Source organism: Pipra filicauda, unplaced genomic scaffold (genome assembly GCF_003945595.2).
Source record: "Pipra filicauda isolate LSUMZ 115617 unplaced genomic scaffold, ASM394559v2 scaffold2_size9829703_pilon, whole genome shotgun sequence".
Lineage (NCBI taxonomy): Eukaryota > Metazoa > Chordata > Aves > Passeriformes > Pipridae > Pipra > Pipra filicauda.
Genome location: NW_024104421.1, coordinates 9,614,898 through 9,641,323, shown reverse-complemented (window position 1 = coordinate 9,641,323; position 26,426 = coordinate 9,614,898). Strand labels below are relative to the sequence as shown.

General features: G+C 39.6%; 2 protein-coding genes across 2 annotated transcripts in view; one reads left to right on the top strand and one right to left on the bottom strand.

The window, feature by feature from the left end:
- Nucleotides 1–318: 318 nt before the first annotated feature.
- On the top strand, nt 319–22,015 carry NT5DC3 (5'-nucleotidase domain containing 3). The gene is made up of 14 exons (XM_027715245.2): nt 319–538; nt 3,545–3,729; nt 6,656–6,730; nt 7,155–7,210; nt 10,589–10,679; nt 12,156–12,293; nt 13,811–13,871; nt 14,096–14,198; nt 14,340–14,441; nt 15,418–15,499; nt 15,827–15,913; nt 17,078–17,218; nt 17,580–17,644; nt 18,741–22,015. Exons 1-14 carry the CDS (start codon nt 319–321, stop codon nt 19,000–19,002), a joined length of 1,668 nt encoding a protein of 555 aa, XP_027571046.2. The 3' UTR covers nt 19,003–22,015.
- A 1,235-nt stretch (nt 22,016–23,250) lies between these two features.
- The window catches only part of STAB2 (stabilin 2), an 83,261-nt gene continuing 80,085 nt past the window's right edge, over nt 23,251–26,426 (bottom strand). The window contains exons 67-69 of the mRNA XM_027715116.2: nt 25,104–25,232; nt 24,012–24,131; nt 23,251–23,378 (exon numbers count right to left, since the gene is read on the bottom strand). Of these exons, the coding sequence (XP_027570917.2) occupies nt 23,328–23,378; nt 24,012–24,131; nt 25,104–25,232 (300 nt within the window). The 3' untranslated portion in view covers nt 23,251–23,327. The remainder of the gene's footprint in view (nt 23,379–24,011; nt 24,132–25,103; nt 25,233–26,426) is intronic.

Sequence of the window (26,426 nt, the reverse complement as noted above, 5' to 3'; positions counted from 1 at the left end):
TGACCTTGACCAGCAGGTGCTGGAGGCGGTGACGGATGGGGGGACGCTGCTTTCCTTCCTCGGCTCGGCAGATCCGAGAGTCCCGGCCCGGCGGCCCCGGGTGAGCCCCGAGGGCACCCTCCTGCCGGATCCCGCTGCTCACCCAGCAGCGGCCGCCCCGCCCTCCTTCCCTCCCGGGCCGCACCTGCGGCCGCAGCCGGACCCGCCTCCCGCCTCGGCGCGGCCCCGGGGCGGGGCCCGAGGAAGTGACTTCAGCCGGCGGCGGCAGCGGCGGCGTTGTGGCTCGGCGGGGCTGAGCGGCGCGGAGCGTGTGCGAGCATGGCAGCGGCAGCGGCGGGAGCAGCGGCGGCGCGGTCGCTGCTGGCGGCGGGGCGGGCGGGCGCGGGCGGGCGGCGGTGCCGGGTCCTGCCCCTGCCCCTGCCCGCCGCGGGGGCCGCTCCCTTCTGCACCGTGGCCCCGCAGCAGCAGCAGCAGCCGTCGCCCGACATGAAGAGCTACCTGTGGTCGCGCTACAAGGAGGCCAAGAGGGTCACCAAGGGTGAGCGGCGCCCGCGGGCGGCAGTGGCGCCGCCGCCCCGCCGTGCCCGGCAACCTGCCCCGGGGGTCGGGGCGCCGCCGCTCCCGGAGCGAAAGGATGCGGGTTGGAGGCTGGGAGCGGGGGAAGGACGAAGGCTCTGGGGGCAGCGTGAGGGGCTCGGGGGGCGAGGCGCTCTCCCCTCCCGTGGTCTGCCCGGTGCCGGGCTGGGAGAGGGGTCGGACCGTCCCTTCGGCAGGTCCGCAGAGCCTGCCGAAGGGACAGGCTCAGAGCACCCGCCGGGGCTGCAGGTGTTTGGAGGTGCCTCGAGGAAGGAGCCTTTCGTGCAGCGTGGCTCGGGCTGGGCAAGGTGGCAGGTGCTGGAGATGCGTTGTGTGGGGAAAAGCAAGTGTAAAAAGGAAATCGAGAAGTTGGTCGTCTGTTTGAGGGAGTTTCTGCAGTAAGCTGCTCTTCCGAAAAGTTAAAACCCTGTGAAGTTTTGGATGATGTTTTTCATTTTTCCTATGGTTCCATTATAACACTATAAAGCATTGTAAAATGCTCGTGATACGTCCGACTCTGGGGAGCCCTGTTCTTTGGCCCAGCTAGGCAAAAAGCTAGGGGACAGATGCTTGCTTGCTTCCTTGCTTCTGCTTTTGCTCTGATGGGACTAGTATTACTAAGGTAATACTTGCTCGAGTGCAAGCTTGAACATGTGATCTTTTTTGGGAGCTGAAAGTGAAAGAGGCAGAGTGTGTTCTACAATATCAAGTGAAAAAGATTGTCCTGTAGTGGCAATGGATAACCTTTAGGTAGCATGTTTTGGCCTTATAAAAAGAAATTACTGTGTTATTCTGTACCTAAGAGTCCTGAATGTGGGCTTCACAATGCTGGGTGCAAATAAAGCATTTGTGAACATAAAACAGCGTCAACCTTTCAGAAGTGAAATTAAAAACTGTGTTAGAGATCTCAAGAGAGTGCTGTGGGATCTTGGAGCGTCAGATAAGGGATAGGAAAAAGAGAAGAGCCTTTTATTTTGAACCTTTTTTCCTTTTCTTGTTTTGGGAATTAACTTTCTCTTATTCTAAACCACACCCAAATAATACTTCAGGGTAATGTTATGAAAAAATAAGTCGGTCAGTGGGTGTGAGTTGGCAAAAGATGAGGCAAGTGCTTCTAGAATATTTCAGACTCATATTACAGCCTAAGTCGCCCAATGGCTTCAAATATGTGATGTTTCATTTAGTTATGATGTTGAGATGATGTTTCAACATCTCCCCTGATTTTTGAAATAAGGTTTATAGCATTTTGGATGCTCTCTGTTAGCCAGAATGTCTAATAGCTACCAAGCGTTTACGCTGTCTGTTTTTAGACAGGCAGTACTCAAGCTCTTTTTTAGCTGAAATATCTTTTTATCTATGTGTATCTATATAAATATCTTTGTTTTTAAAACAAGTGTTGAGTCACCAGGCTGAACAATTGACATTTGAAAAAATACTTTAACTATAATGCAGAAACGGGTATTGTGACGTGATTTTAGAAGTTCACAAAAAATATGCTTATGTCTTGAAGTTAATTGAATGATTCATGGCCCTTTTTATAGAGGAAGAGTTTGCCTTAATTGTAGCATGTCAAATTGCATTTGATATGATTCCTGGGCTTTATTTGAAATTTGGAATTAAACTCAGTGAATTTGCCTTTCTTCTTCTCTTAAAAATTAAAAAACTCGGGTATCTGCATCTGATAAAGTTGAATGGTTGCACATTACTGACTGTAATTGGGCATCTCTATGTTTCTTACTATGTCTGCCTGTCAACTGTGCAACAGTTAAAGGCATTGCTTTTACAAAAGAAGTGTAATTTCCCATTCCATGAGTTGGCCAGAGTTTTCAAAATGGAGTGCTATCTAACAGACCTGGAGTCTCCACACCTACCCCCACCTTGTTGAGATGGTTTCCTCTGGTGGTGGAACATGTAGTGATCTGTACTCAAAGCTGAAGGTGTTGAGGTAAACTTGATCAATTCCTTTTAAACCTATATAGAAAGTAACCAAACAGACCATATTCCCTTTAAACTCACCCTTCCAAGCACAGATTTAAGATGATAGTTCCCCTTTTTTTTTCCCATTAGTAGGGAAGTCTGGAATATATAAAGGTAGTCTATGAGAAAGGAAGGAAGGAAAACATACTCGTGTTTTATGCTGACAGGAGAGTAGTATTTAACCTCCTAATGTTGCTGTTTCAAGTTTTCTAAACAAGAAATATAAACATTCTTAATGTTTAGTACTGACATTGGTGTTGGTCTGAAGTTACTTGATATGTTATGGACTTAACTTCTCTGTATACTTTTCCATCAAATATCAAGAGAAACAGCCTTAAAAATGGAAGTGGTTTACGCACTCTAGGCACGTTAAGTAGAGAATAAGCAGAATATTTTTGGTTTCCTGATTTGCTAGAAGGTTAGTAAGCATAGCAGTGTGTTTGCAACAGTTGTTTGGAAACTATGGCAGTCATATAAAGTTTACTGAACTCAAATAAGTAATGTGGTAACCTTGAAATGGTGAAGCAAAAAAAAAAACAATGTCAAATTAAAACAATGTCAGTTCTGCTTCTGTGGCAGGAGCTGGACCAAGTAATGGGAGGAGAAGACAAGGTTCCTAGAGGAGTAGTAATAATAATAATATCATTCTCCAACTCCAAATTAATTTTCAAAAGCCTTAATAAATATATTAACAGAGTTAGCAAGAAACTATGTCTGCCGTTCTCTGATAAGCAAGATGGCAAAATGCATTTTCTCTCCAACTTGGACAGTGCAGAGAAAAGTGTGCTTCAAATAAAAACTATGGGTCATCCAGACAAGTTTGGGACAGCATGTTCAATAGCATCATGTTGTTAAGGAATAGCTGCTTAGTGTGAATTAGTTTGGTAGTTTCCATCATCATTTATCTATATTTAGCAGTTGCTCATGGATTTCTATGTCTTTATTTAAATAAAACTGCAAGGCTGATATAACTTTTTTTTTCTCTTCACAGAGTTGGTTCCTTCAATTATGAGTAACATGCTGAATCCAGATGCTATTTTTTCAAACAATGAAATGAGCCTGTCGGACATTGAAATTTATGGTTTTGATTATGACTACACGTTGGTCTTTTATTCTAAACATTTGCACACGCTGATATTCAATGCTGCTCGAGATCTTCTTATCAATGAACATCGGGTGAGTAAAATTAATGGAATAACAAAAAATTTATGAATAAAGAGTATAATAAATAATTTCTGACTGAGAGGCATAGCTCATCTTTTCATACCTCAGTCCTAGCTTGTCTCCCTTGTAGCACATTTTGTACAACAACTACATATGAACAACAGAAGTGCTGGTTTATTCTCAGCTGCAGTTTTGAGCAGAGCACAGTCTGTTAAGGAGTACAGTTATTTTTGTCTTATTTTTTAATGTGGTGGTGTGGTTTGTTGTTTGTTCCCGACTGTCATTTATTTGAGTCACATTAATGAATAAAAAGCTTAAAACTTACCATTACTCTGTTTTATCTACTGCTGTGAGTGCAGTGATTAATTTCCATATGGAGTATTTTTAGATTGACTTCTGAGGAAGGTCTTTGACTGCACTGTGTGCTTGCAAGGTGCTCTGTGTGCACCAGGCGTTTCAGCTGTGTTTGCTGAAGGGGCAGCGTGTTCAGCGACACTGTAATCAGAGCCTGGATATGAGTAAGTGTTCAGCTCAGTAGTCCCCTGACCCCTTGCCACTGTGTTTGCAGTGGTGACCAGTTGACATCCAAGCATTTTGGAGCTGGTTGTTGTGTAGTTTGGGGATGGGAAAAGTTCCCGTGTGTTGGGAAGCAGGGCAGGGGGGAGATGGGTGACTAAGGAAACTGAAGGTATTACTGGCATAAAGACTGGAAAAAAAAGGTGGACTAAAAGAGACAAAGCTTATTGAACTGTAGGACTTGCAGGAGAATAAAAGACAAAAAGTCCACAGGAGAACTTAATAAAACTGCTTGTGTATTTTTATACAACCTAAATCTGAATGGGTGATGTTATTCTACTTTCGTATTTGAATCTAAAGGTTAGGAGCTATATATAAACATCTATAAATATCGTTGCAAGAACAAACAAAACTTCGTGGGCGCTACAAGCATACACAGCTTGATTCCCCAACAATTTTGGCATGATAGTGCCTTGGTAGTGATTTCTGTAGGATGTGTAAATATATTTTATTAAAGCTGTGTGGTTCTTGTGAAAAACAATGTTACTGTAGGAGTCAAGATTTTTTCTTATAGACAAAAAATTGAAATGGTTAAAATGATTAAAAAATTATTCTTGATTAAAGTCTCTTGAGCTTTAGTAAACAAAGCTGTAATTACTTTTTGAGACAGCTTACCAAAATGCATTGTCTCCTCTTGGAATTTACTGAGGGACAACAGTTTTTATTGGTGCTATCTATGTAGCTGCTTATGCTGCTAATTTTTTTTTACCTTTAACATTAGAAAAAAAATTCTAGATATTATTGTCTGTTATGACTGTTACAGTCAGTCTAAAAGATGACCAATTTTGGTCATTGCAGTCTGAGGTAATTCATCAGAAATTGCAAAATGCAGTGTAGGAAGCAAGGAATTTTGAAGTATGTCCAAGAGAATAAACATCAGTTTAGTGCTAATCACAGAGGTGGCAGCAGGTGCTCAGTGTAAGCTCTTGTTCTTGGGTTTATTTCTTTCCTAGCATACAGGTCTTGTGCCATCCTATTGGGACTGCTCTTTCTGTCAAGTTATGTTTATCCCTACCAAAAGTGGAGTAAGCAAACAGTACAGTTTTTATAATTTTTGTTTGGTTTGTAAGGAAGCTTTGATTTGTGTGCTGGGGTAGGCTCAATCTTTATTTCTTGTGTACTACCATGTATGTGAAAACACAGCCTTCTAGTAGAATAAAGTAGGCAAGTCAAGTATGCAGAAATTTGATAAAAGTCAGAAATAAATTTCATTGTACATGCTTGATGTGGTTGCTTTGGGTCATGTTCTGCACATGGTAACTTTTAATTGATCATGTTTCTGTATCCTTCACTGATGTCCCTTGTGCCTCTGCTTCATGTCCCCTGGCCAAATCTTTATGTCTTCTAACCTCTCTGTAGGCTTTTGATGCTGTTTTTCATTCAGATCAGTAGCCTACCACATTTTCTTGAAGTGGTAGTAGGGATGATAGTTAGGAGAAAGGGCTGTTTTCTTTAATTGTATATGCCCGTGCTCAATGCAGGCACGGTCTGCAGGGTAAGTTGCAGGGTAAGTCCTCTTCAGCAAGATAAAAACTTTGGGCAAAATTGCAATTCATTTATTTATTGTAAGAGTGGCTAGAGCCTCCATTGAAGCTGCATGATGTACCCCCCCGCCAAGGCTTGTAAATTAGCCATGCATTCTTGGAGACTGTTGTAGACAGGGTGAAAAATGTGCCTGAGATGGATTTGTCAAGATCTAGGACTACTGTAGCCTGTGGGAGGGAAATGAAAGATTGCCTTTCAGAGGGTTAATCAAAGAATTGATAGTTTTCTCAGGCCTTGTTGAAACGACTGAAGCATTTTACCTTTTAAAAACAAAACCCTTAGCCCCAGGCACACATCTGACATTTTTTTTTTTCATGGCAACCTATGGTTAAAGCAGGACAAAATTACAATGGACTGAAAATGAGCTTGTACTGAAAAATGCTAGAAAACTATATAATAGTGGTGTGAGCTCCCTACGGTACATATAAAGAACATGAGGAAAAGGGTACATGACAAAGTCATTCAATTCACATGCAACTCTAAACAACGAGTTCTTAAAATATATTAAGAATATATTAAATTAACTTTTCTGAATGAGAGGCTGATGTTCAAAGTTAATCACTACAGAGTATACCTGGATGTCCAGCTTCAAGTACCATGATTGACTTAGATTTAAAACACTGACCTTGGATTTTTGGAAAAATTGTTGACTTGTCTTGCACTGTGTGCATATGTTCCTGCAAATCTTCACCAGCCTATCAAAAGCCTCTTAACAATTAGAGAAAATGAAAAACATAGAAAACTTAGACTTTTAAAGTTCTGCGGAAACAATTTTTGTTTCTATTATGGATTTAAATTAATTGCTCTCTTTTCTTAGTATCCTGCAGAAATAAGAAAATATGATTATGATCCAAATTTTGCCATCAGAGGACTTCATTATGATGTGCACCGGGTATGTATAAATAACTTTGTGATGTGTTACTTGGTGCTAAGAACCCAACCAAATAAAATAAATAGAGCTTTTAAGTCTTCCAACTTTCCACTCTATGTTGATTTGTAAGGATTTTGTTTCATATTTTCCTCTTTCATAGTAAGCATCATTATTATTAGTAGCTGTATTTGAATAGCTGCTAACTAGAAAACGTTTTGGGTCTTTGGTCCTCATGGTGGGCAGGGGAAGGCAACTTAAGAGTGCAACAGAATAAACCCAGGTAAAAACAATTGATAAAAGTTTTTTGGAAGCTATGAAGGAAGTTGAAGTGAGGGTGCTCAGGTGTTCTTGAGACAGGTTAAAGGTAAAATCGGTTTGACTTTTATAATTTCATGTGAAATAGTTGATGTGATAAAAACTGTTACTTTCTTTTTTTTCCTGCAAGGCATTGTTAATGAAGATCGATGCTTTTCATTATATTCAGCTGGGAACAGTTTACAGGTGGGTAAAATTATTTTCTATTTATAATAAGAATGTTTACTCTTATTTTTTGAATCTTTTAACTGCATTTATTACTGTACATCTTGGTTTCGTATCAGGAACTGTGCCCTGACAAGCACAGACGTGAATGAACATTGCAGGCTTACTGAAAGGGGGTTTCTTTGCACCTCTGTGTGTACACACAGACATGTGTACACGTTTACTGACTGATACAGTACAGCTGATTCCCTGGTCCAGCTGGGGAAGTTGGCAGGCTGGTTGGTCACATAGTGCTGACTCACTTTGTTTCCGGCTGTTAAATTGTGCTGAAAGACATCTAAAAATACACTGATGACTTTTCTGCTGTTGCTTTCTATGTAAATAGTCACAGAGTGCCTGTTAGTGTGACTTTGGTGTGGTTGTGGAGACATTTGAGAGGTCTTGCTGTGTTTGGACACATCAACCACATCATACTTGCAGAAGGAAGCTTGACACAGCCTGACACTTTTTGAATTTACTGAATTGATGTAACATGGGTAATCTCTGTGCTGTTCTTTGTTGCATGATATAGACTTACTATATGTGAACTTTGACAGGAAAGTTTTTAGTATGGCTCAGTTTGCTGTAGTGAAGCAGTACACATTTGACTGACTTGAACACCACACACAGTACCAGATTTTAAATCAAGCAAGAAGGCAGACCACTTTCTTAAAGTCATTGGACAAAAAGTTTTCATCTGGGGCCAAAAGATGATGTGAGCTTGAAGTGATTTACTGTGGGGGATTGTATATGGTAGTATGAAATGATGATAATATGCTCATTACTTATTTTTGTTTGCCAGTTGTGCAGGTAGGCAAGATGATTCAGCCATAGTCATTCATCTGTTATTGTACTAATTTGGCTGAGATGCCTTTTGGGAGAGGGTAGAGGAAGGCAAGGAAAATGAAAAAGGACATAAGATGGCACGGACCAGCATTAGGCTCCTACCATCAACACAGTAGCTATCTAAATCTACCAAAACAATGTGTTCTGTATGTATCATCAGAGTCTGAGGGGAACTTTAGACCAGTTATTTGTGTGTGCTGATGTAGAATAATTATTGTATGTTTCAACTGACAAAGCCTGTTGTGGTTTTCAAAGAAATCATTTATGCAGGGCTAGGAGGGAATCAGAGAACTCGGTGTAAAGGTTACTGATGGTAGGATTTGCTGTGAAAAATGCTGGTTTGTTAGATTAAAGGCCAGGTGGGGTAACCAAAGCTATGTTTATCTGTAGCAGTATGTAGTAGAAATGTAAAGATTGGTGTGGATGGAAACATGTATATATAAGAGCACCAGAAGAAATGTTGATGGAGGGGACAAAAGGATGGCATGTGTTGGTGGTGCCTGCATGAGTTGGTCATAGGAATTTCATCACATTTGCATGCTGTTTCCCTAGACACCTGTACAGTCATGAGGGGAGGAAAAAAGAGGCTGAAGGATGTGAGAAATGATGTCAGGAAGAGCAGTGGTAGGACTGGAACTGTATAGGTGTCCTAGATGAGAAGATGAATGGGTGGTGAGTCCATCAGCAGTGTTGTGTTACGGCTCAGAGTGAGACAGAATAAAGCGGCAGAAAATCAGGTTGTTGTCAACTCCTAGTACAAAAAGCACATCCAAAGCCCAAACATGATGACCATGCAAGAAAACTCTAGAAGGATGTTGAGATTAATGAAGTGCTGGTGGCCCTTGTTCTCCTTGTCACCCAAAGTAATTCTGGATAGACTGCTAGGCCACACATCTTGTTATTTATGAACCTGTGTGAGCGCGAGAGTGAAAGCTACCACTTCACTTAGTACTTTCTCTTAATTTTGTTTAAAATGATATTACCTTTTCTCTTCTGTACCAACACTGAGCTTTGCTGTCAGGTGCTGCATATCGGTAGTTGTTAGTTTTGTCCATGCTGTCAGTGAAATAAAACAAACTTTTTAGTTTTACAGCTGGACTGTGAACTGTGTCAAGACTGTGAGTCTTCTGGTAAAACTAATCTGCAGCTTTGCCTAGACAATCATCTCTCCACTTTGGCTTTTACAGTTGTCCTCTCTTGATTTGTTCTTAAGTAGTTACAGATCCACAAGTGTTTTCTTTAGCAGTATTCAAATACCACTTGGCATAGCTGTCTGCAGACCAGAAGGTACCTTCTCAATTCTGATGGTATTACTTGGTATCCTTTTAACGTTTGGTTGCATTTAACATTTGTGTTTTCTGCTGTGGAATGGGTGATGTTGAACTCTTTATGTTACAAAACTGAAGTATTATCTGCCCTGTTTGTGTGCAATACTGACTTGAATGGTGGAGTCCTGCCAAGAATAGCTCAGAGTTATGTACTAGTCAGTGTAGCATTGACAAGAGCAGTAGAGGAGCTGGTTAATGTGGGACTCTGCTACCATAGAAGCCCTGAGGAAGTTGATGTATCATGCCTTTTCACTGCAAAGCTGGTGTGGATGATAAGCACTGAAAGTACTAGGCTAAGCAATTTATTTATTTATTTTTTGATGCCTGAAAACACTTCTTGGTGAGACCAGGAAAGGGAGGCACTGAAATAACAGCCTGTTTTAAAAAGCTGCAAAACACCATAAGTAGGCATAGAAAAAAAGAGACTGGCTGATCTGGTTTTCATTTGTGTTTTTTATTCCTAAGCAAAATCTCAACACTTCTGTGTCCTTTGGTGAGGATATTTGCATGCCTGCAGTCTTTTAGATGCTTTAGTAAAAGATGCTTGATGATGCAAACATCTAAAACCAAACCAAAGCCTTTACTCTCTTAATAGTTCATAAAGAAACTTTGGGGAGAGATCATATCTCCTCGTTCCCTATTTGTTGTTGTATTTTTTATGTTTTAATTACTTGTCAACCGTCCTTCAAGTAATCTTAAATTTTGTGAAACTGAAATGTTGGTGCAGTTTAAAACAAATTCTTATTTAGTTAAAGGCTGTGTATGTTTTTCTTTCTCTTGAATCTTCAAGGTCATGATGCAGAATAGTCTGGTTTAAACACTATCACATCATCGATACTCCATGAAGGGAAGGCAGTGAGAAATTACTTTGTGATAAGAAACTGTAAGCTCTAGCTACTTACAAACCCTTGAGGCATAATTTCAATGGACTAATTAGCTCTTTTCCTGTAAGAAAGTAAAGTTAAATTTTAAAGTTAAAATTGGAATGTGATCTGTGTGTATCAGTCTGTTAAAATGTTGCTTGTTCGGTAAGAAAGGATGCTGGTTTAACTTATAGACAAAAGTGTTCCTGTGACATTATTAGTATTTTAATAAGGTCCAGGTCTAAGTGTTAATCTGTTGGATTTTGGTGATTACTTGAAAATTTTAATGTGACTTTTGAACTAAAGCTGATGTTGTTTTCCAGAGGCCTCAGTGTTGTCCCAGATGAAGAAGTTATTGCAATGTATGATGGTTCCCATATCCCTTTAGAACAAATGAGTGACTTTTATGGAAAGGTAAAAACACAAATTGATCTTTATAAATGGTTGTGGGGGATTTTTTTGTTGTTGTTGTCGTCACGTGTGGGTTTTTTTTGTTTTGTTTTGTTTGTTTGTTTTTGTTTTTGGGGTTTTTTGAATTTTTTTTTTTTTTTGGTGTGAGGGTAGTGGTGTCTAAATTTTGTTCACATTATAACTAGCAGTTATATTTTCTCAATATGTGATTGACTTATAGTACTAGATGTGAAGTTTGCCCTTTAAAGTTTTTTTTTTCCTGCTTCTTGGAGTTTCTTCTTTGACTGCTCCTTTGCCCAGTCATTCAGACAGAGTAGTGGAACATAGAAAATCAAGTGACTTGCTTAGTGTTGCACAGCAAATCTGATAAAGGCTGAGAAATGAACCATATCTAGTGCTTTACCCAGGCTGTGTACTTCTTCCCGGTGGTCTGATGGCTTGACTGATGTAGCAGCAAGTCAGTGTGTGGAGACATCTCCTGTGTGCAGACTGGCGGAGTGATAGTGAGAGGATCTGACAAAAGATGAATGATAAGAGATGAAACATTTAGGTTTAAGATCTGACTTTCTCAGGGAGATTGATCTTTTGCTAGTAGGTTCCTTCCTCTTTTCCAAATGAAGAATGGTGCTGTCTTTTTACTGAAAAGTCAACTTTATTTTACACCTTTTACTTAGGGGTGTTAATTCCATGTTGACATGAAAGGACCTTCTTTGTGCTGTGGAGCAGTTTATTGTTCTTGCACTTGTTCTTTTTTTAAGGAGCTGAATTTAGGATTCCCGAGTCTGTTCTCCGCAGCAGTTGTGAATATCATCCTGGCATTCCCTGTGGGCCTCCCTCTTTAGGCCTGTACTTTCTTAGATCTTGGAAAGGAGAGTGACAGGACAAGAGGCAAGAGACACAAACTGAAACACAGGGTGCTTCCTCATCAGGAAGATGACCTTTCTTTACTGTGAGGGTGATATGACTATCATTATAGCTTTTACAGACTAGAAATCTCTTCCTTTGTTACTGCATTAGCTGTTGTAGATTCTTAAAGCTATTTATTATCTTATTTGAAGGAGGTGAATTGTTTTGCAATCCCAATCAGTATTCCACTTACTAAAAAAACCCCAAACAAATAAGAAAACCTCCATTCCCCATCACAATACCCAGTGCTCCTTATTTGCAGAAGTGGAGATTTCTAGTGAAGACCTCTAAGGGCTTTTCTTGACTTTAAGCTGAGCGCTGTCTTGTTTTTATGAATTAAAATACTGCTTTTAAGAGTAATGAGTTGGATTTATTTGAAGAATTAATCACAATGCTTTTGTTGGAGATAACTTTTTCGAAGGTCTTAGTTCAAGAAGAATCTGAAGCAATGTGAAAGGGATGGCAAAACCTGAATATCTGCAACTAAGCTGAAATGTTTATACAGAATGAATGAAAGTGTTTTAATCTGACAAATGCCTGACCTTTTTTTTTTTTTTTTTCCCACCACTGTAGAGCTCACAAGGAAATACAATGAAGCAATTCATGGATATATTTTCCTTGCCAGAAATGAGACTCCTTTCTTGTGTGAACGAATATTTTCTGAAAAACAACATAGACTACGAACCTATTCATCTGTACAAAGATGTCAAGGTAGTAGCTTTGAAGATTTAGGTAAACCTCTATATTTGTGTGTCTTCTCTGTGAGCACTTCAGGAAGCTTTCACCTATTGTGTCAGCCTCAGTGAAATACCTCACCTTAGGTTTTGTATGGAGTAATTATTGCTATATAACCTTAAAAATGTAAGTAAAATTGAAGTAGAGCTTGGAAAAGAAACACAGAATCATTTGAAATTTTTTTTTGAAATCTGACATCCTCTAGGGCTGTTGCTCTTTTTGTAGGTTTGAGGGGTGGATAGAGGGAAAGTGGAGAAGTTCTTTCAAGTTGATAAGACTTCTTTTGCTTGTTATTAAACAAAGCCTTTTTCTCACTATCAGGAATGTGAGAAGCTATAGGATATTCCAGTTTGGAGCTTTCAGTTGTAATGCCTCTACATCTTGGCTAGTATACAATCACTTCCTATCTTATGCTTCTGGACTATCTGTTTTGCCTGTTTATCTCTCTTCCTCTTCCAGAAAAACTCTAGTACTAATCTAGTAATTTGACCCTCTTGATTCCTCAGGATCTATCCTGCAGAGGAGATCATTTTATGTCATGGTTGTGTAAGAACACAAGAGATAATGCCCAAGGTGATAGTATTTGTCTGCACAGGCATTCCATCCAAAACCTTTTCCTGGCTCCTTGTTGACTTGTATTCAACTTGTGTAGTTGTTCAACACAGGTGATTCACTCATATGTTGAATTTCTCACTTTTCCAAGTAGATCATATGGATTTTAAGAAATTTTTTACCTCCAGAGTAATTTTTGCTTCTGCCTGTGGTTGCATAGCGTCGGAAGGCTAGTTCATGTAATTCCTACTGAAGTATGTGTAGGAATTTCTGTACTGTTCAGCATTACCAGCATTTTGGAAGCCCTTTACTGGTATTTTTTGAGGATTTTGAGGACGTAGTCCATGTAAGTACTAAAATGGCAGTGCCACTGATCTAAACAAAGTGATCTGGTGCAGAGCTGGCTCATGAGAGCTGCTAAATGCCTCCAGAGCTCCTTACGAGTGCTTTGCTCAAGCATTTAGCTTCTTTCATCTGTTCATAAATTCCTTATTTAAATAACCAGGGCATTTGTAAGTGACTGTAATCTAAAATCTGTCAGACATAAAACTTTTGGTTAGTTTTTTTTTTTTCCCTGCAAGAGGAGAGGAATGTGTTCTGCTCCAAAGGTCACTAGAAATCTGTGGTGACTCTGCTGCTGCAGAGGGCTTTCACCCCACTTCACCCTTCTCAGCAACCTTTCACAGTAGTTATGTAAAACAGCCCCTCTGCTATACAGTTTTGTACTTCCCAAAATTATAAAGTTAGTGTCTTGGAGGACAGGCTTACTCTTTTAGTAGTGATATATATATATTCGATGAACATTACATGGCCTTTCTGTAAAGTGCAATTCTGAGAAAGGAATTGTTTTAAAAACAAATTGCTACTGCTATGCAGTGAGCATGGATTTTATACTTGAAAAGATTTTAAAGTTCTCTAGTGCTTTGTTGCTTTCCTTACAGGACTCAATCAGGGATGTCCATATCAAAGGAATAATGTACAGAGCAATTGAAGCAGATATTGGTAAGTACTAACGATACAATCTATCAAAGCTTTTTTCAGTGATAGTATACTGATCTTTCTGGCTTCCATATTTAAGATTACAAGTTCTAAATTTTTAAAGCTTGAAAGCTTGTCAAAGGTGCCTTTGTTAAGTGCCCTGTGTTCTGAACCCCTTGGCTGAATGCAGAGAAAATTCTTTTGAAAAACTTTCTCAATTAATACTGTGTTTTCCCCAATCCTGACAGAGAAATACATCTGCTACGCTGAGCAAACTCGTGCAGTGTTAGCTAAGCTGGCTGATCATGGCAAGAAGATGTTTCTCATCACAAACAGTCCCAGCAGCTTTGTGTAAGTGAGCAGTTGTTTTCTGTTTAACTATACATTTTTAAAGCGTGGGGAGAATGAGGTTCTCCAGTGTAATTAATTATGTTGCTCTGATAACTGCACATCTGTTATGCTTCACTGTTAATATCCCTCTGTCCTTTCTAGGGACAAAGGCATGAAGTTCATAGTTGGCAAGGACTGGAGGGATCTCTTTGATGTGGTCATTGTCCAGGCTGATAAACCAAACTTCTTCAATGATAAGCGAAGGTGGGTGTTTAGTCAGTAAAGAATGAATCAAGCAGCTTATTCCATATAAGGCTGTAGAGGGTGTTACGAAATATTTTAATTTGGCTGCAACGTAAAATGAAATCATACTTGGTGAAATCCTGTATGAGGTCACTACAAAATGCAGCAACATGCAATTCTGAAGTCTAAATATTTACCATGTCTTACCTAAGACAGTTTCAGGAGCTATCACAGCTACTGGAGTCAGGGTCACAGAAGCTATTTTTAACATCTTGCTTGTAAGTTGGTGAAGTGCACTTCTTTCCTAAGAAACATGAGAAATTTTGATGCCTTTCAGAATCATCCCTTTATCTGGAAATGTCTTCCATTGCTTCAGTTTTTTTTTAGTTACAAATTATATTTAAAGGGTCTGGCTGACAGACTGGAATATTTGGACTAGTTGTTCAATTAAGTAAACACATTTGTAATGTGCATACACTATTCTTACATTTGAAAAAGACCTGTTCCTTTATGTGTAATTATGATTTGAAAGTGAGATAGAGGGAGGTGGGATTTTTTTCCCCTTTACTTTTCTTCATTTTATTTTAAAAAGAACTTTGCTGTACATCTTGCCCCCAGTCCTTTACCCTTTTCTTCAGTTGTCTATGTGTAGAAAATGAGGTATTGGGCAAGATTTTTACACATCTTCAGTTTTTTTGTGTTCTCTCCTTCTTGGCAGAAAATTCATACTGTGTCTTCCCCTCTGCCTGGGGTCCCTGCCTTACATCCCAACAGCTGTTCTCAAACTAATAAACGTCGTAGGTATACTGGAGAGATACATTGCTTTTCACTGGTTAAAATGGAAGTTTTGGAATCTTGCTTCTTCTGTTACACAATGTTCAGGTGCTAGACAGCATGTTTTCCTTTTGAGAGATGAGTATTGTTAATGTTAAGATTTTAATCTCCTAAGAAGTGACAGAATTTCTACAGCAACGTAACAATTATATATCTATTCTAGACCATTCCGGAAGGTGAATGAAAGGGGGGTGTTGCTTTGGGACAAGATTCACAAGCTGCAGAAAGGTCAGATTTACAAACAGGTATGCTTTCAATAAACTTTTTTGGTTCAACTTTGACACCTATTTCCTAGAATCCCAAACTTCTTTAGACATAAAAGCTTCTAAAATGTAATATGTTCTTTAAGACAGTTATTTTCACATCTGAAATTGTAGAAATTCATTGTTGGTATTGTATGTCCTTGCCTCTTGAAATGATAGTATTACTGAAAAACACTTGCAAAATTTGGGCTTCGTAATATGTAAACTGAGAACAAGATTAATGATATGAAAGTGTTTTTAGGAGTGTACTAAGTTCCTTTTTCATGCAGGTTTTATGCTTCTGCAATGTACATGTCATTGTTTCTGCAGGGTAACTTGTATGAATTTCTGAAGCTTACTGGCTGGAGGGGCTCTAAGGTGCTCTACTTTGGTGACCACATATACAGTGACTTGGCAGTAAGTAGTTTGCTTTCACAAAATAAGATAAAAGAAGAGGCTTTTTGTTAGTTTTCCTGTCTCCCTCCCCAGTTATTCAGTATAACACATTTTCATTTGAGATTTTGAAATACAACAAAACTTGGTTTGTGGTTAAGCCGTATTGCTTTTTTCTGCAGTGAAGAACATTGGTTTCTTTAAAGGCCAACCATGTTTTCCACCTGACTTGTAGCATTTAACTTGTTTACTAGCTGTGGTCGGGAATGTGTGAGTTTGTATACCTGATCCAGATACTGATTGTGTCAGATGTAGCAGAGTAAACAGATATCCAAATATACAGGATACGCGTGATTTGGATGACATTTACTGTCAAGTGTAATATGAGCTGAATGAATTTCTGTTTTGAATGGGAGAGGAAATCTTCCTGTCACTAATGGTAAACTTCCTTCTTAAGACTTTGCTCTGGTTTGTATCCCAAATGCTCTGAGCATTTTCTTACCACCTTATAAGAAAATGTATTTTAGCTGTTAATTTAGGGTAAGTGAACACCACTTAAGTCTTTTGTAATTGATATCATATGAATGCCTGGATAGGACTTTTCCACTGCCAAGCTATGGTAACATGTTTCAGCAGCAGATGATGTTAACATTTTTTTCCCCAATCTGCTTTTGAAAAGAAGAGTAAGTTTGGGTGCTTACTCTCAAGCAAAAAAAGGAGGATGCAGCTGTATTCTAGTCTGGCACAATGGATAAGAAAGCAGAGGTGGCATCTGCCTTGTGTTGTACCTGTCAGGAGGAGTTTGAATAGCTGGGACTCCTGATAGGAGCCTTCTGTCAGCTGAATGTTAGGGTAAATATCACAAACCCAACACGTGGTTCCTCCAGGTACTTCCGACAGCAACAGTGGTCTCATCTACAAGAGGAATGTCCTGCTGTTTGTTTTAAACCTAATGAATTAGTGTTTATTTGCAAGTGCTTGTGTGTTCTTTATCTCTCTTCAAAAATACAGGATTTGAAGCTTAATTTGAAATTAAATTTCATTGCTTATTGGCACAGTTAAGTCCCACGGTTTCATATTCCTGCTTATACGTAAGAAGCAATTAGTGCCCCTTTGGGATACACAATAGTCAAATTCTTCAGTTCTTTTTAAGACTAATACCTGTATTTTGTAATTCTTGGTAAATAGGACTTGACCCTGAAGCATGGCTGGCGCACTGGTGCAATTATTCCAGAGTTACGGTCAGAGATTAAAATCATGAACACAGAGAAGTACATTCAAACCATGACCTGGCTGCAAACCTTGACAGGATTATTGGAACACATGCAGGTTTGTTCTGTGTGTGTGTAATCGGCTGTGTGTAGCAGAAGGGATCCAGCCAAGTTTCTACATGCTGGACATCGATGTTGCAAGTGCTTTGAGTCTCATTGAAGTGTTTGACTGTAGATAAATAAATGCAGTTATTTGTGTGGCTAGTTAATATGAGTTTTCTCAAAATCTCATCCCCTTCCTCCATTGGTTAGCCTGGATCAATTCCTGCTTTTGTTTGTTTAAAATGCATGTGGATAACTTCTGTATACTGATCTCTGAAGTATTGCTCATGTCCCGTTGGCTGATAAGGGTTTATTAATGGAAAGGCTTATCTATGAGGGTGTCCTTAGTTACAGGTTATCCATACTTTGCATTCCAGGTTCACCGTGATCCTGATTCTCAGATGATTTTAGAAGAATGGAAGAAGGAAAGGAAGGAAATGAGGTAAGACACAGGAGATGAAGATTTGCAATATGCTTGGTGATAGCCAAGGGTTCTATGTAATGTCTTCCTCAGGTTTTTTCAGAATTTCTCTCCCTCCCTGATTCCTGGTAGTTACAGACCTTATAAAATGTTTTTCTATAGCAGTATTCTACCTGTCTCTTGTGTAGCTCTTCTATCCTCAGACACTTTGTGCATATGAACCCCTTTTCCCTGTTCCCCTTCTTTAGAACAGATATTACTTCTCTGCATGAAAAGGTAACATCAAATCAAATACTTTTCTCATTTTGGTTTTCCTCTCCCTCTGTGTTCAGCTGTTGATTACACAGCTTCTGCACAATTAAACAATGTATTTCTTTGTCAAGGCTTAGGTTACTTTTTTGGTTTTTTAGATGATTTCTTCAGATGACATGTAATATGTTTTAGAATACATAGAAACTGGGCTCTGCACTAGACTGGATTTAGCAGTGGATTTATCACAAAGATAGGTAATGGGACTAAAAATCTAATAATCTCTTATCGCGAAGGAGAGGAGTAATCCCTAAATGCAGGGGGTGTGAAGGGCACAATTGGCAAGGCCAGCAGCTGTACCAGCAGCAACCTTCCCTAGAAACATGGAAGTAAATGAAATAGGAGTGATGCTTGGCAGCAACTAATGACAGAAGTTAATTCTGTCAAAAGCGTTTAAGCTTTTTGTGTGCATTAGGCCAAATATTTGACTTTTTTTAAAAAGTCTGTTATCTTTGGAACAAGTGGATGTCATTAGGATATAGATAAAGATAAAAGTCTTCTTTCACAGTCTCTAGAAACGTGACATCTCAAGCCTTCTTTCTAATGTCAGAAGCAACTTGTCAGAATGTCAGAAGTTTGAAGCTCTTCTGTTCACAACTGTGATTTCTAGATCTGGGCTACGTGTGTGCGAGGGGTGAGAAAATTTCTTATGTGGCACATTTAAGTGTTTAGAAGTAAAATGGCAAGAGAACAATGCATAGACCATCTTACAGGAACTGCTTGCTTCAGGTTCTGGATGCTGGCTAGCGAAGAGATGTGTGCAGGTGTGTTCACTTCATTGTCTTTGTTTTCTTTCTTCGGGGGACAGGGAGATGAACAGGAATTTCTTCAATGCACATTTCGGAAGCATATTCAGAACTGATGAGAATCCAACTTATTTCTTAAGACGTCTCTCTAGATTTGCGGATATCTACATGGCATCACTGAGTTGTCTCTTGAACTATGAGCCTGATTACACGTTTTATCCAAGAAGGACTCCTTTGCAGCATGAACTTCCAGGCTGGTCAGATCAGCTGTGCACTGGTACATTCAGAATACCTTTCCTACAAGAAACAGTTCAGATCAAATGAAAACTTGGTGACTTCTGTTTAAAATGGACAAATATATCTTGGTTTTTTTGAACGTATGTGTATTTTTATTTAAGTCACTTAAATCTGTTACCTTGGTTTAGATGTATCTCATACTTAATCTCATAAGCATTGTAACTGTTTTCTCCTCTTCTGCTCAGACATGTGAAAACTCCTCTTACACACAGAAGGGATGATGGACTGCCAAAACAGTAGCAGGCCAGGAGGGAGGGCAGCACATCTGAGGGGAAGGACTGGTGGTGTTCTGAGATGGTTGTTTTTGTTTATTGGAAACTTTGATCTGCAGCCTTGCGGTTTACAAAGAAATACCTGTACTCTCACTTTTGGCCCTTTTCAGCACTCCAGCTGGAGCTTCTAATGGATCTTGGCACTGAAAAGCTTAAATCCAGTGTTAATCAATTGTCACTGTCATGGCTGGGCTTCGCAAACGAAGATTTGGGAAGGGCTCTGCCCACGTTTGTTACAAGCGCGTTGGTGGCTGAAAAGGCCAATACGAGATGGACACGTCCAGTTGCAAAAGGCACAGCAGAAAGAGATAAACAGCTAATAACCAGGTCAGGGTGAGGCTCAGAGGGATAGTGTACGTATTGTACCTTTCCTTGCTGCTGTGGCTAGAGCCTGACCTAACTGAGCTGATGGCTGTAGTGTCGGCGGGGCTGTGCTGCACTGACGGGCTCAGGCTGATGGGCTCTTTGTACTGTCTGTGCAGTTTCTGTTCTTGTAATGTTTGTGCTTGGCTGCAGGTGGACCTGAGCCTAAACCTGAAACTGCCAGTAGCTTGGGCTGCTTCGGCTTCCTCTTGTTAACTTTTAGGCACCTTTCTTTTTAAGTTCCAAAACACTTCAAATATCCACTCTCTAGTAATAAAGTAATTTCAAGAGGTCTTGCATTTTGCATTTCGAAGTGGAGACAGATCTTTCCATCAAGCTTTAGTTTGATCCTAAATGCTGCTTTTAAAATTTTTAACAGTGTCTTATTACAGTGGTATGCAATGTGGTTTTGCTGTTTGCTAGGAGAGAATGTATTTCATATAGCCTTTTACAGTCAGAAGTAAATACGCACAATGGGCAAAGGAGTTAAAAGAAAAATTAAGACATGAGAAAATGAAACCCAGAGTATTTCTGTTGACATGTTTTTAGCTCAAGCCCTGAAAGCTGAATTAGGGATGGTGCAGATTTTGCATAAAGAAAAATAGTTTTGGTGGTGCAGATTAAAAGTTTTATTGAATTACTGAAACTGAAGGTAGTGCATAAACACAAACTCTGGGTAGCATTTGTTCCAAAGATTTGAGCTGAAAAATGTCTACTTTGCACAAGGAAAACATCTGTTGATGTGTTTCCTCTAACAGGCACTTTATAGAACTGCTATATAGTTGTTTTTAAGTAAGAATTATTTTCTTTCTCTGGATCCAAAAGAAATGGATTGGGTTTTTTTGTTTGTTTGTTTGTTTGTTTTTTAACTGGTGCTTCCCACTCCAGCCATTTTAGCAGGTATAATATGATTAATAACTTCCAAATTTTAGTTATTAAAGCCTTGGTTTTTAAAAGCATGCAATTAACAAAACATATAGCATCTGGTGTTCTTAATTTCACTTGCTTTCTCATGATTGTCAGGTAAACAGACTTTTGGTGACCAAAAGTTTTCTCGTTTTGGCTTTTTCTTTTTTAACCTGTCTGTATTATGTGCAATTACCTAGATTGAATTTCATATACAGTATCTTTCATGTTTTTAAAAGCATGTTTGCAAAGTAAAGAATGTATTTTAATCTAGTCTGCACAATTTTATAAGTAGTTTTCCTGTATGCTTGAAATCAGTATGATGTCCTCAGAGGTGATTGTTGATTTTGTTTTCTTGTGCTCCTATTTCAAACTTGACGTGCAACATGCCTGAAGTGTGTGTGTGTATTTAAACAGATGAATACACTTGAAATGAGGAAGTTCATCTGACTGTCCTGCTGTTTTGCTGGATGGAAAGATAAAGTTTTGCAGGAAGTTAGTTTGACTTTATTAGGAGACTTGTTGATGGGGCTGTGCAAGAAATATTTAGCATAACTTGTTAATGAAATGTGGGGATGGAAATATCCCGATTTGCCTTCAGTTCTTTATTCTAATGCTTAGTTACAACTGAACTTGGTGTTACAGGTGTGTAGCACCACTCATACTCCAGAGATTTTAGTTCACTCTTCAAGAAAAGAAAAAAAACCCACCAAAACCACTCTACATTCTCCATCTTACTACCAGCAAATAAGAAGATTGTATTATTCAGTTCTGCATTATTGAACTTGATCATGTTTTGTTGATTATAGCTCTGTGGTGTTTATTCTTTCAAAGCTGGCTAGGAGCCAGTTTGTTTGCTTAATTTTCCTGTGTTAAGCAGGAACAGTTTAATTGGCTTGGATGGTGTTATCCACATAATACGCATTTTGTTTCAAGATTTTCTTCTTTTACCCTTCTGTTCTCTTAACTTAAAAATCAAACTTCTGTACCAAGCTATGTTACAACAGTGAGCTCAAGTAAAATATTGTTTATATTGCATGAGTTCTTGAAATAAACAACGTTGCATGAAAAGAATTAAATATGAGAGGGTTGTGTTTCCTTAAGACAATCCAACTATATGTAATATGAATTTAAGTGAGAATATTGAAGTGTATTATTTATTTTTCAGTGCTAGAATGCGGCTCTTTAACTTTTAAAAATATCTTGCATTTTTTTTAGTGATTTCACCTTGGCACTCTCTGTGTTACTTATTTTAACCTTGTTATGCTATTGACTTCAAAGAGATTTTTGAGCATGTTTAAAAGGCAGTGTTTCTTTATATTAATTTTGAGAGTACAGTTCATTTGAACACCAAAGCAAGAAGAAATTTTTGTTCTGTTCTATCAAAAACACAGAAGTGAATAGTCTGTCAGTAAAAGAAAGAGTTTTATGAACTGTGGGGCTTTTTTTTGTGATAAAAATATTTAATGATTATTACAAAAATAAATGTTTGGACTTTATCTTCTGGTCTCTCTGAGCCTTAATATTTTGGGTGACTGGGGGGAAGGAAAGAACATGATCTGAATTAATTGCAAAATTCTCTGGGGAAAACTCCTAGATACATAAGTGCGTGTTTTAACTGTGTTTGTGTTCTAAACTTTTTAATATAGGTAAAAAAAAGGCAGGCATATGTAGGGGTGCAGGGGAAGAGGTTTGGGGAATTACTTCGGTCTGTCTGTTTCTTCCAGGTGTTTTTACACATTAGATTCCCTTTGTTGTGCTCGAAAGCTGCATCAACAACCCTGGGTTTACCTGCTTATCTTGTCTTGACAGTAAGCATCCTGGGGTGACACCACCTAATGCCCCCCAGGCATTAGGGGGATGTTACTGCTGCCAGCAAAAAGATCTTCCTTTGCTTGCTGTTTTGTGGTTTCCTTTGTGTTTTCGCTGTATCGCTATGATATGAATATTTTGGTTGAAGGAAAATTATTTGATTCACTTTTAACAGTGTGGTGCCAGTTACAGCTGTTACTGCTGTGCTTTGTAAAAATACAGTTTGTGAAGAAGCAGCTTCTGCTCCTCCTGGACCCGAAAAAATGAATGTGGGCATTGCATGGTAAGGGGATGTTCATATTCGTTGTCTGTCACGAAAATGGGTCAGGTAAAGATTGATTGGCATTTAAATGCTCTCACATCGCCTGCATGTCTTGCTAAAGATGCCTCAATGACTACTTCCCTTTGTACAATGAGATGAGATGTAAACAAAACAGCCAAGTTCAAGGAAAGACAGAGGCAAGTGGGGCAGACCGGGTGGTTGTGTTTCCTGCTGCTGAATATCTTACCTGAAAGTACACTAGCAAAAAAATCCCCTCAGTTTAAAAATAGATGTTTAACACATATTGCGTTTCATGCTTGTAGCTGAGCCAAATGAAAGCACAGACCTAGAGAACTAAGAAATGTAGGATATTTGCCAAGTTAGCAGCCCTGTGTGTTTGTGGCCATTTTAAAGTCTGTGAAGAAGAATAAAAGCAGTTAAAAAGCAGGCTAGTGAAAGTTATCTACTTTTCCCAGAGAGGAGTCTGTTTGCTTCTGGTTAGGTTTGTTGAGACTCAGTCTTGCATTTAGCGCTCATTGTTGGTACTGCTCAGATACAGCCAACACGTCTGAGGTTGGTAACTCTGTGAGTTATATAGAATGCATCTTAAAGCCGAGCTTTTTTGGTTTTTAATTTGTAACAAGATTTTATTCCCTGTAATGTGTAGGTGCTGGTTTTCTTCACAGTAATTGTAAATAGAAATGTGTTTAATAACTGACTAATGCCAAATTCAGTCTTTAGTTCTGATCATGAGGACCACTCATCACAAGCTGTTGGTCATCCGAATCCTATAAAATAGAAAAAAAGAAAATCAGACTTTCACATTACGTTAAGAAATGAAATTAACTTTTTGGCACATTTGTCCATACGGGTGGCAGAGTTGGCACCCAACATTTTTGCATCAAATGACTTTTTACTGGATGCAAAAAGGTGTATTTTGATTTTAGACTCTGCATGTACATGAGGGTATTGCTACCTTAGACCACTGAAGCTGTTCAGATACTCTGGCTTTACTCAATCCTTTCTTCTCTTGATCCCCAGCCCCCTCCCCCTTTGTGTTTCAGATTCTTTGGAGTGCTAGCATGGCACTCGGCTATGTTTGCAGCAAGGAGACACGAAGACAAAATTAGAAGGCTTTTACAGTTTGTATACACATATCACTGTCATCCAGAGGCATTTGAAGTCCAGTTTAATTCAGCTCTCTTTGAAGGTGGACTTGAGATACCACTGTAGACCACAGCCTCAGTTTTGCTACAAGAAACAACCCAATTCCACACACTGGTGAGACAGGAGAGCCAGGAACTTATATGTTGTTTTCTTGGATTAATTTCTCTTTTTTTCCAACTAGACATTTTCCTTTCATGAAGTCATTCCCTCCTAACCTTATATTCGTAGTTTCTCAAACCAAAATGAACACTTACTGAGAAAAGATCATAAGTAGGTTCTGGTGGAGTCAGCACAGAAGAACTTTCATATGAGGGGTTGGTGATATTTGAAGGCTGTGACTTGTCCAGTGATGATGTGTCAGTGTCATCTTTTGACTACACAAAAGCACATAAGCCTGCTTAAAATTCATCCTCCTGCCAGTGCATTAAGTGGGGCACTTACGCTTCACTACCAGCCAGTGCAGTGTTGTGACTGAACTGGCTGTATCATCTAACTCACTATCTCTGAGCATAAACTATGTTTTGGATTGTTATTGTATTACTCAGGTCACCTAACACTGATTTTCCTCTCCCTTCTTATTTTTAAGCCTCAGCAAAGAATGGGAGAGGAAGTGTGGCCCTGACCTTGTGCCTGGGGTAAAAAGTACCTGATTGGTCCCGAGTGCTCTCATTGCAACTGTATAAAAATACAGGCATTTCCCCTGGCTCTTGGGTCCTGTGTTTTGTTTCTAGAAGATGATTCATATTATATGCAGGGGCTAGAACAGGAAGGAATTTCTGTTTACTTAAAGGTGGACTTTCTTTTGGATTGGTTCTTGTGTAGTCTTAACTTTTTTTGTCATCCCTTATCTCTGAGAAGCTTGGCCGTTGCTGGCTGTTTTCACATCATCATGTGACGTGAGATAGCAAAGTTAGTTAAGAGAAATCAAACATGAGAGCAGATCAATATAAAAACCTGCACCCATTTAAATTTGCTTGTCTTTTGAATCTGGCCTTTTTCCTATCAAACATTTCAACCTCCAGAGCAACAGAATGATTAGCTCTGCCACAGAGGAGGGGGAGGAGAACTTTCAGTGGTTGCAATTACCTGCTGGAAGTTTCCATGCATGCAGGAGCCCATTGGGCACCCTGGGTGGAGATGTCTGGGGGCAAATTTAAGCTTGTGCCCAAGACCAGTGTGGGAGCCTTCCCCACTTTCTCTGTCTCAGTCTGAACAGTTCAAGTGGGAAGCGATGGGGAATATTTCTGTCTTAACAAAATACGCGGAGAAACTGGAGGTTGTGAATTTGGGAGGTGCAATGGGTCCGGAGAAGCCCCCCCTGCTTTGTGTTCCTGTCTGCCACCTACCTTGAAGTGCTGGAAGCTCGTGTTTCTCTTCCTGAACCTGAGGTAAGAATATCCGATAAGAGCCACAACTCCAGTAACTAGACAGATGCCAAAGAATATTCCCGTCCCAGTACTGGCGTGGAGAGGAACCTGGAAGCAAGCAGGAGGGTGAATGAGCTGTGGGTGGGCACTGGTCACCTTCCAAAAGCCAAGCACATGTAGTGTTCCTTGGAGATATGCTCTGATCCTGAGCTGCTCTCATGCTTGAATTCCTGGTACATGTTCCCTAGAGACAGTTGAAGTGGCCTTTTGATAGAATCATGAATTGTTTAGGTTGAAACAGGTCATCGAGTCCAACCATTCACCCAGCACTGCCAAGTCCACCACTAAACCGTGTCCTGAAGTGCCACATCTACACATCTTAAAGCCTTCCAGGAATGGTGACTCTACCACTTTCCTGGCGGTCTGTTCCAATGTTTGACAACCCTTTTCATGAAGAAATTTTTCATGATATTCAGTCTAAACCTCCCCTGATGCAACTTTAGGTCATTTCCTCTTGTCCTGTTACTCGGGAAGAGAGACAGGCCTCCACCTTGGTACAACCTCCTTTCAGGTAGATTTTTTTGGGGGTACTGGACATTGCCTCCAGTACACCTTCATCTTCTTTATGGTTTTAAAGTTGAAAGTTTTGAAGAATGCCTGAGGCATCTTTTCTGGTCAAGTTTTTCAAAGGAGCAACAGGGGCCTCAATGAGACTTAAACCTTTCTGGCTTGAGGAAGAGAAACAGGTACCAGATTTGCCTGAGTAGTTTTGTAAACCTGTCCTACAAACTCTAGAGGGCTTTGCATGGGTTCAGGCTCACTCCCCACTGCTTTGTGCACTGGGGAAGCGATGGTTATTGCCAACTATCAGTAGCCATACTATCCTCTAAGACCTGCTTACCAGGGCTCAAACCAAACCGAATCTGAGACCTAGGCCCATCTCATCACTGGTCAGAGGGACTGTAGCCTGTGCAGAGGGGTTGTAGGACTGGTCTTGGCTCTGTCAGTAGCCCAGTACCTGCTTTCTCTAGGTCCTTTTGCCCCAACACATGCAAAGCCTTTATCCTGAAATCATTCTTCAGTCAAGCTAGTAAAGTGCCAATCCATATAACTGTATATAATTTTTATAAATATTTTAATAAATATGTAGGTGAAGGACTGAAAATATTCTCACATGATTTGGATTTAATCTAAAGGGAAGAAATGCTTCTAGACTCTGACTTGATTTGCCTTCTGCAGTTCTGTGGCCTGACAGACAGGTATCGTGAAGGTGACTGATAGTTTAGGGGGCATGGTAAGCTT

Excerpts from the sequence above, each read along its gene's own strand:
- NT5DC3 (XM_027715245.2), top strand. The coding sequence starts at position 319 with ATGGCAGCGGCAGCGGCGGGAGCAGCGGCGGCGCGGTCGCTGCTGGCG. Across the intron at positions 6,731-7,154 it reads TTCATTATGATGTGCACCGG|GCATTGTTAATGAAGATCGA; the intron begins GTATGTATAAAT and ends TTTTCCTGCAAG. Across the intron at positions 10,680-12,155 it reads TGAGTGACTTTTATGGAAAG|AGCTCACAAGGAAATACAAT; the intron begins GTAAAAACACAA and ends CCACCACTGTAG.